Source organism: Thermobia domestica, chromosome 3 (assembly GCF_964235325.1).
Source record: "Thermobia domestica chromosome 3, izTheDome1.hap1.1, whole genome shotgun sequence".
Taxonomy (NCBI): Eukaryota; Metazoa; Arthropoda; class Insecta; order Zygentoma; family Lepismatidae; genus Thermobia; species Thermobia domestica.
The window spans coordinates 179,056,832-179,066,588 of NC_137456.1; the positions used below are offsets into that span (position 1 = coordinate 179,056,832).

The following is a 9,757-nucleotide window of genomic DNA, read 5'->3' on the forward strand; positions in this document are numbered from 1 at the left end:
GCAATTGAAACAAAATTAGGGTATGTTGTGCGTGGAAAGTTACGTTCAGGATGCAATTATGATCAGAAAGTATGGTGTTATTTTGTATCTAATAATCTAGATCATTGTTTGAAGAGATTTTGGGAAATTGAATATGTTCCTTCTCGTTACCATTTAACGGAAGATGAGAAAGCGTGCGAGTTGCAATTTGATAATACACATTATCGAAATTCAGAAGGTAGATATGCAATGAAACTGCCATTTGCAGAGAATAAAGATCAATTAGGCACTTCAAAGGAAGTAGCTATTAATCGTTTGTTGTCGAATGAAAAAAGGTTCATGAAAAATGACATGTTACAAAAGAAATATACGGAATTTATGCATGAATATTTAGAATTAGGTCATATGGAACTTGTAGATAATTCTGAGAGTCCAGATCCTGCTAAAATTTGTTATCTGCCGCATCATGCTGTGTTTAAGGATAATAAAATCAGAGTTCCTTTTGATGCTAGCGCTAAGACCAGTACAGGCATATCATTAAATGATACATTGTAAGTAGGTCCAAAGTTACAAGGAGATATAATTCCATTACTCATTAGATTTCGGGGTCACCAATTAGCATTAAGTGCAGATATTGTAATAATGTATAGACAAATTCGTGTTGACGATAATGACGTTGATTTCCAACGTATTGTCTGGCGTAGTTCTACCAACGAAAAAATGCAAGACTATAGATTATTGACTGTAACATATGGTACAGCATGTGCGCCATATCTAGCAACAAAATGTTTACAGCAATTTTCGAAAGATGAAAGTCATAAATTTCCGCTTGCTTCAAATGTAGTATTACGAGATTTCTCTGTAGATGATGTTCTGTCTAGAGCTGACAATGTTGCACAAGCCATAGAGTTAAAAGATCAATTAATTGAATTGTTAAAAGAAGGTGGCTTCGTGCTAAGCAAATGGGCTTCTAATAGTAAGGAAGTACTTGATTCAATGTCAAGAGAAAGCGATGAAAGAAAAGTTTCTTTGACATTTGAAAGTGATGCAGTAAAGGTGCTGGGAATTCAGTGGTGTCCCAGTTCTGATTGTTTTTCATTTTGTGTACTTAAGCCTAAGTGTAAGGATATATTAACAAAACGGGTGTTATTGTCAAATATAGCTCAATTGTACGATCCCCAGCCCCCGCCAAGTGAACTTTGTGGTGGACAAACACCGTGTGCGTGGGTTTTCTCGGGGTTCTCCCGATTCCTCCCACTTTCTTCATTCCACCAATTCATTCATCACTCATCATCACCGTCTCCTTTAGCCTAACCGGCATAACCATGGGACGTAAAACTCAAATATTTCATTTCATTTTTTCAATTGTACGATCCTCTGGGATGGTTGTCTCCCATTACCGTAAGGGCTAAAATTCATTTGCAAGAATTATGGATATTAAAGCTAGATTGGGATGATGAATTACCAACGAATATAAGATTAATGTGGGAGCAATATTGTTCTGAACTTCCATTAATTGAGTCAATTAAAATCAAACGTTGCTTAATGCAGCCAAATACAGTAAAATTACAATTGATCGGATTTTCTGATGCAAGTGAAAAAGCGTATGCGGCAGTAGTGTATTTACTTCTGTGTATTCAGATGGTCATGTAGAATGCAATCTTATAGTAAGTAAGACAAAAGTAGCGCCATGCAAGAAAATTACTTTACCTAGATTAGTACTTTGTGATGCATTATTGTTAACTAGATTGATTAATGTAGTAAAGGAGTCGTGTTTGTTCCCGGTGGATGATGTATTGGCTTTTACAGACTCTACAATAGTATTTTCATGGCTATCATCTCCTCCTAGTAGGTGGCAGACCTTCGAAGTCAATCGAGTAGCAGTAATTCAGGAATCTCTTTCTATAAATAAGTGGTCTCACATCAACTCTCAATTAAACAGTGCAGATATTGCTTCCCGAGGGCTTGCAGTAAAACATTTAATAAATAATGAATTTTGGTGGCATGGCCCCGAATTTCTGAAACAAACAGTGTTGCCAATCTGCAAAACACAGGTGTTTCATCCTGATGCTATCAATGAACAGAAAAGACAGGTAGTAGTTATGCATTCCGTAATATGTACGGAAATGATAGTAAGATTTTCATCATTTTCTAGGTTGCTAAGAGCAGTAGCTTGGTGTCTAAGGTTTATTTACAATTATAGATCGTCAAGGAAGTTGAAGGAAACTTTGAGCACTAGTGAATTAGGTCAGGCCTTGATTGCCTTAGTAAAACTAGTGCAAGCCACAAGTTTTCAAACAGAAATTAGAAATTTAGAGAACAAAAAAGAACTCAGCAAGAAAAGTAGATTATTGAGTTTAAATCCTTTCTTAGATGAACAGGGAGTTTTGCGTGTAGGAAGTAGACTACGTAATGCTCAAATTTCAGAAGATCAAAAATTTCCAATGGTACTTCCCAGTAAATATCATTTTATTGAGTTTTTAGTGCAGAATGAACGTTTACAAACATTGCATGGAGGTGCAGAGCTGGTGTTAGCCAATTCGCGTCAAAGATTTTGGATTTTACGAGGCAGAGATGTTGTAAGACGTATAATAAAAGGTTGTGTAAGGTGTCATCGATTTGAAAAGAACACGACTACACAATTGATGGGTAATTTGCCGTTGGCTAGAGTTAATCTTGGTAAGGTTTTTACTTATTGCGGAATTGATTATGCTGGGCCCATGTCAGTTAAATCTAGTAAGCTTAGAGGCCAGCGAGCTTACAAATGTTATATTGTACTCTTTATCTGTTTGACTACTAAGGCCATACATCTTGAGCTTGTAAGTTATGCTAGTATTGAAACATTTCTTGCTGCCTTACGAAGATTTGTATCGCGTAGAGGAAAATCATTGCATGTATATACTGACTGCGGTAGCAATTTTGTTGGTGCCAACGTAGAGTTAAAAAGATTATTGAAATTTATGTTACATACACAACATAAGGAAAAGTTATCAGAATTTGTTAATAGGTTATCAGGTATTGAATGGCATTTCAATCCTCCTACAGCTAGTCATTTTGGTGGACTCTGGGAAGCAGGTGTAAATCAGTAAAATATAACTTGAAACGTATTGTTGGTAGCAGTAGCGTAGCCAGGATATGTGTTTTGGGGGGGACAAGTGCTGTTATAGGTACATATAGAAAAATTACAAACAAAAAATATATAAACATAAAAATATATAAAAAATTACGAACATCAAAGTACCAAAGTACATTGTCGGACCTCTTTGGGGGGGCCCGGCCCCTCCGGGCCCCCCCTTCCCTACGCCACTGGTTGGTAGTGTAAAGTTAACATTCGAGGAGTTGTATACAGTGTTAACTAAAATTGAGGCATGTTTAAACTCTAGGCCTTTGAATCCATTGTCTAGTGACCCTAATGATTTGCATGTATTGGCACCAGGTCATTTTTTTGGTTGGGCAGGCATTATTAGTTGTACCCAATGAAGATTGTACAGTAGGTAGGATAAGTTTGATATCTAGGTGGAAACTTGTTCAAAGTTTGGTTCAAACATTCTGGAAACGGTGGCGATTGGAATATTTGTCAAGGTTACAACAGAGGCCTAAATGGTTGTTACAAAAAGAAAATTTGAAGGTTGGTAGCATGGTTTTGCTGAAGGATGATCATTTGCCACCGCAGCAATGGAAACTAGGTAGGATCACAAAGGTTCATATGGGAACAGATGGATTGGTACGTGTGGTAACTGTACGCACTGCGCAAGGAGAATGTAAGAGACCTATTGTAAAAGTTTCGATCTTGCCTTTTGAACAATTGAATGAATCGAAAATTATATTGTAATTATTATATGTAAGTATATGTTGAAGTGAAGACTTCAAGGGCGAGGGCATGTTGGGTTTTATATATTTTAGTAATTTTAGTTTAAGTTAGCTATTATTAGAACATAAGATCTGGTAACACTGGAAAGAAAGGAGAGAGTGTGTGTGTGTTCGATGGCGGGGTGCAAGGCCATAAAAGCGGACTTGTGGTGGCACTGAACCAATTTTGTGTAAAATTGAAGCTAATGTGTAACATCATTTAAATACAGTCCACATTTTTTATATAATGACTTCTGTCATTTAGAACCAAACCAAAACAATCGGTCTAAAATTGTGTGTCATAGTTGTTGATTCTTTACTTTTTGGAATAGGTAGGCCTAATATTAGAACTTTTTTTTCCACTGTGACGGAATAATGCCACTGTTCGAAATATGGTTAAAGTAATTAAGTAGAACTTGTAAACCTGAAGGTGGAAGATTCTTGTAGTGATTACATGCCATCGAGGCCAGGAGTTGTGATACGATGTATATTTTGGAGGACGATTTCGAGTTCAAACATTGTAAAATCCTTATCTAGCTTTGGCGATCGTTGTTAACTTGTAAACAGTAGACTTTTCTTTTAGCTATTATACGACAACAATATTTAGAAAAAAGATCTCCTCTTTACATGAACTCCGTGACACTTGTTTTACTGGGGTTTAGAGCACACTTTTTTTAATACAAGAAATTAAAGAATCATAATTCATGAAGGAAAAGAACTTCATGCATTATTATGAACAAAATACCTGTGTTCTTAATCTTGTTTCTAGACATTATGAGAAGTATGAGTGTGGAATGATATCAAAGAATATCAGTTGAAGTACCCAAAGAAATATCTGAGAAAGAAAGCCATAACTGCTCAGCTATTGTGTATGGTATCCACAATCATAGTTCTCAGTTTATTCTTCCACGGTAGCTCTCAATTTCACGTTTTTCATATATCTTTTTGTACTCAGACGGGGAAGAAACTGGTCATACAGAAAAGGAAGTACCATACACAAGGAATAAACGTAGTAATACTCTTGGATCGGAGATATGTTCCGGAAGGAATTTCACCCTGAAATCATCACCAGTTCCACCACTTTCGATTTTACCAAAGAACGGAGTGAAAGATCTAGCGCCTTCATTGACAATGGGAAAAGATAATAAATTTAATCACAGGGAGATTCATCTCGGTGCTGATGTATATCTAGTACCTATGTTAATTGAAGATTCCAGATTTTGAAATTTTGTAGTTATGATATTAAGGAATTCTAAAATTCCGAACTCCAAAATTCCTTAGTTCTGCAACTTGGATGGTCACGATTCCGAAACAACATCACTCCGAGAATCCGATATACCAGACCAATGTACCGTCGTTGCTTATTATGGAATTTTTGGATGAATTCCGGCCTTCCTAAATTCCGAGATTCCGAAATGTTGGGTTAAAGTTTCGAGCTTTCGGAATTCCAAAATTCTAAGACTCCGAAATGATGGTCAAAAGTTTCGAAATTCCGTGATTCCGGAATTCCCGAACAAGTAGATTTTTAATTCCAATTCCGAATTCAAGATTTTCATTTCGAAGTATTCCGGAATCTGGAACGTCCCAAATTATTGATGATAAGTACGTTTTTCAGTGATGATGGAAACGGCAAAAGCAACTAGATATAGCTAAGACTGGATCATTTCCTGCAGAAACAAATAATTATAACAAACATAATGTCCTCACACGATCTATGAGCATATTAAATACAGAACTCAAATATTACTCAGTTTGTATTAGAAGGAAAAGCTTTAATTTACATTGTTTACCTAATAATTAATCATTGTTATTATATATATAGAGTTAAGCAGAATAGACTTTAGCCGCTCAGGAAAAACCAATAGAACTCTGGAAGAGCTATTTCTAATCTGTATCAAATAGGATGGTAACCTAGCGCCTTCAGATCTAAGGTCTTGGGAGTAGGATTGCAATAAAGAAACTATTCCTTCAAGCAGGAAACATTATAAAAATATTCATGGGCCAAAATAAAATATAGACTGGAACGCTGTACCGATGATTGTAAATTCCAACTTTTCGCTTTCCAAAGCTAGAAGTTTGTGCGTCGTCGTCCCGAAGAGCGCTTTCATCCCAACCTTGCAATATCTACAGCAAAGCACGGAGAAGGTACCATCATTGTTTGGGAATGATTTGCATACTACCAAGTTGATAATTTAGTTCGAATTAATGGAATAATGGATAAAAACGTGTTTCGTAACTTTTAAGTGAGATATAGAGTTCCCTCAGTAACGTGGATTTGGGATAGTAACTTTCTACAGTACTAAAACCGGATTACCACCCCAATCATTCTTCCAAACTATACAGTAACTATCTGCAATGCAAAGAAGATGCTTACATCACCAGCAAATAGAATAGTCGCCGCAGTTACAGAATTTATTACTCATCGAGCTCTTGTAAGAAGAAATTGAGAAGACAGTCCATAAATAGATTCAATGAATACTGAAGGTCTTTGGAAGGCCCTGCAGAGTTGCATAGCATCGCAAAAGTGGGATAAATTAATCAAAGAAATGCCTGGAATTTGTAAAGCTCTTGTAAAGGCATTTAATTTAACGCAATCATAATCAATAAATTTGTCCCAGTGGAAACAGGACCATATGATTTAATTTCCTTGTACTGAGTATGAATGATGTTTATTTTACAGAATAAGTCCAACGAACTGCTTTTTGTATGGATAAGTTACATGTCTTTTTTTGAGAGGGGCATTCTGAAAAATCAGTAGTGTGCTCAGACTTTTGATAATGACATATATTTTGTAGTGACTATGAATCTTACAATAATAATAATAATAATAATAATAATAATAATAATAATAATAATAATAATAATAATAATAATAATGAATTATTCTGTGGATACAAAGTAAAGAATGCACTGTTTAGCTTTCCATGTCTATTGTTTACTGGTGAAAAATAATGGGCAATAGTAGGCATAACAAATTTAAACCATTTATACGCAAACATAAAACAACACGAATTTTCGGTTTCACATTTGAGAAATATTTCAAAATTTGCAGTTTTTGGAAAAGTAAACGTTATTTTGTAGCTGGATAGTGCTTATAGGAGGAAACTCGAGGAAGACAGAAAGTTGAAAATAACAGGTAAATTATCATAAACCTTGTTAGAATATTATAACATTGTTAGAATATTATCATAAACCGTGTTCACTTTTGTCTATGTTGGTTACTCAATGAATCCAATTTCTACCTTCTGTCTCTGATCGTTCTTACATCTTCCTGCATCACCCAACATCACAATGCACCAGCCGCTACTGAATCTGAGGTGTAGTTTATGTAAACATAATCCTAAAATTTGTGTACCTCATAATAGCTCTTCACTTTTTTATATTTTTTCTTCTCAATACGTAGCTGTTGTATTTTTTTTAGCGAAATAAATATGTTTCTATGTTAAAATATACCAGTTAAGGGAACTATGTTCAAACTATCGCTTTTTTTATCATTAATCAATGGGCTATGTAATTTGAAACTAAGGAAAACTTTTAATTTTTATAATTTTAACATTTTCTTTAAATATACAGTACTTGCATTTAATCTGAAGTTTATGTATTTGGGAATTTAAGTAGTGTTCAAAGCAGAATGTTTTTTTGTTGTTAACTTACTTCGCAATTAGTTGGGTGGCTTTTTTAATTTTTATTTTTATTTTTTTATTTTTTATTTTTTTTTTTTTTTTTTTTTTTTTTTTTTTTTTTTTTTTTTGTAGATTGTTTCATTTTTGGAACATTGACCTGTACCAATTCACGGTTTGTCATAATGACTCTCCCAATTCTCTCTTTCCTCCGTCTGTTTATTGAATTCTACAATGGTGTGCGTCTTGATACAAGCTTGGCATTGTAATACTTTTAGTTATCATATCCACACGATGACAAACCAATAATATCTCTAAATAATTCTGGGTTTTCTAACTTTTCAAAGGGCGTTCGACGCAGATTTAGTTTCACTTTTTATTACAAAAATTCATGTTTTTGATAGATGCTATCCTCACATAATTTGAGCACTTCATATTTTGTCCAGGCATATAATACTTGAATTATATACATCATCAAATTTGTCCCAGTTCTTTCTGGTGTTCCCCTGGGAAGTGTTCTAGGACCACTGCTATTTCTTCTTTACATTGATGATCTCCCTTCCTTCCTTTCTTTACCACCTACGAACATTCTTCCCTTTGCTGACGACTGTAAAATTTTCCATAAAATCTCTTGCATAGATACCTACGACTTCAACAAGCTCGCTAAACTTGCTGACTGGTATGCGACTTGGAATGTAAAACTGAACCCTCAAAGATGCTTCACTCTTAATATTTCTTTGAAGAAAAATAAAATTTATTACAGATGTTGTATTAATAACAGTCCTATCGAAAGAGTTGCAACACATAAAGACCTCTGAGTATTATTCGATGAGACACTTACATTCGCTGATCACATTACTGTTATTGTGAAGATTGATATGAAAATACAATTTGGAATACAAGAATATTTGGATATTCTTTACAGATTTACTGAAATTCTCGATCTCAAACTACTCAGCATTTTCTTCAAAGCTTTTGTATCTCCTAAAATTGAATATTGCTCACCGATATGGAATATGGCCTGTGCTTCAAACTTATCCCGTTTTGATTCTGTTCTTAACGTTTTCCTTGTCATTGCCAACAAAAAGTTCCTTCAGTGCATAGTCTTATTAAAACAGCCTCTATACGAACTTAATATCCAGACTCCACCTACTCGACGCATTGTAGCAGACTTGCTGCTTCTCCATAAAATTATCAATGAAAAAAATTGACTTTCAATTATTGGTTTCTGTTCTTAATTTTCCTGTACCTTCTCACCCTACTCGTAGTCATACGTTACTAACATATGTAACACCCAAACTTTCAATTATACAAAGTTCTCCATACTTCAGACTGGTATCATTGTATAATAATTTATTTTCAGAAATTGATACTTTTGACTCTGAAAATAATTTTAGAAACAAACTAAAGTCTCTGTAAATGTGGTCGTTATTATTGTATATATATATATATATATATATATATATATATATATATATATATATATATATATATATACGTATATTTTTTGCTATTGTTTGTTTTGTTGTTTCTTATATACTTTGTTCCAGTGTTTCAGTGTAAAATGGACTTAGATCTGTAACTGAAACATTTATGAATATACAAAAACAAAAACTATTTTATGTAATTTATAATTAAGTATAGCACATAATTCATTGATAATCATACATTATCAGTCTTATGTGTAATCGTGTTTTTTGCGTAGAGATTTTTCATGATGTCGAGGTTTTCTATAATAGGAGTGAGGGTTAGTTACTTGGAAACCTCATAATGTGACAATCAGTGAATACTCCAGGTGGGAGGGGAGCTCCTTTGTAGCTAAGTGATTGGCGTACGCATCTTTGACATGGGAGACCCAGGTTCGGTTCCCGGCGGGAGCTTGAATCCCACGTTAAGCTATAGGTCCACGCCTCATATAACTTCACTGCTGAAGGGGCGCTAAACTACAAATCAAACCAAATTGGATAGGAGGAGGAAGCAGTGACAGAGAAATATTTGGGAGCAGCTGTTATTTTGTGTACCAAAAATAATAGCATTTTATTACTTGACCTGCATTACAATACATTTCTGAGAGGACAGTCGGGGGGCAAGTGTATCCACCGAGGGGTGCTCGCTCCCTTACCCCCATCTAGCATCGTCATTGAAGACGACTCTTAGATGTCGATGTATGTATTTTGCCGCCTGCAGAAGATGGGAACTTTACATATGAAGAGCACGGTATATCTGTAAAGATAAACTTCTATTAGAAGACATTCCAGCTGACTTTTCTGAGCAATTACGTGTATCTGTAAGAGGGGCAGTAATGAAAA

The 9,757-nt window shown here is 34.8% G+C and overlaps 1 protein-coding gene across 1 annotated transcript; it reads left to right on the forward strand.

Annotated features, from left to right (window-relative positions):
* The first annotated feature begins 228 nt into the window (after window positions 1-228).
* On the forward strand, window positions 229-3,068 carry LOC145682037 (uncharacterized). Its single transcript, XM_081753637.1, has 2 exons — window positions 229-530; window positions 1,727-3,068. The coding sequence occupies exons 1-2, from the start codon at window positions 229-231 to the stop codon at window positions 3,066-3,068; spliced, it is 1,644 nt and encodes a 547-aa protein (XP_081609763.1).
* Window positions 3,069-9,757: the final 6,689 nt, after the last annotated feature.

Bases quoted from the DNA above. Each gene is read 5' to 3' on its own strand.
- LOC145682037 (XM_081753637.1), top strand. From the start codon at position 229: ATGAAACTGCCATTTGCAGAGAATAAAGATCAATTAGGCACTTCAAAG. The intron at 531-1,726 runs GTAAGTAGGTCC...ATTGTTAACTAG, and splicing joins ATATCATTAAATGATACATT to ATTGATTAATGTAGTAAAGG.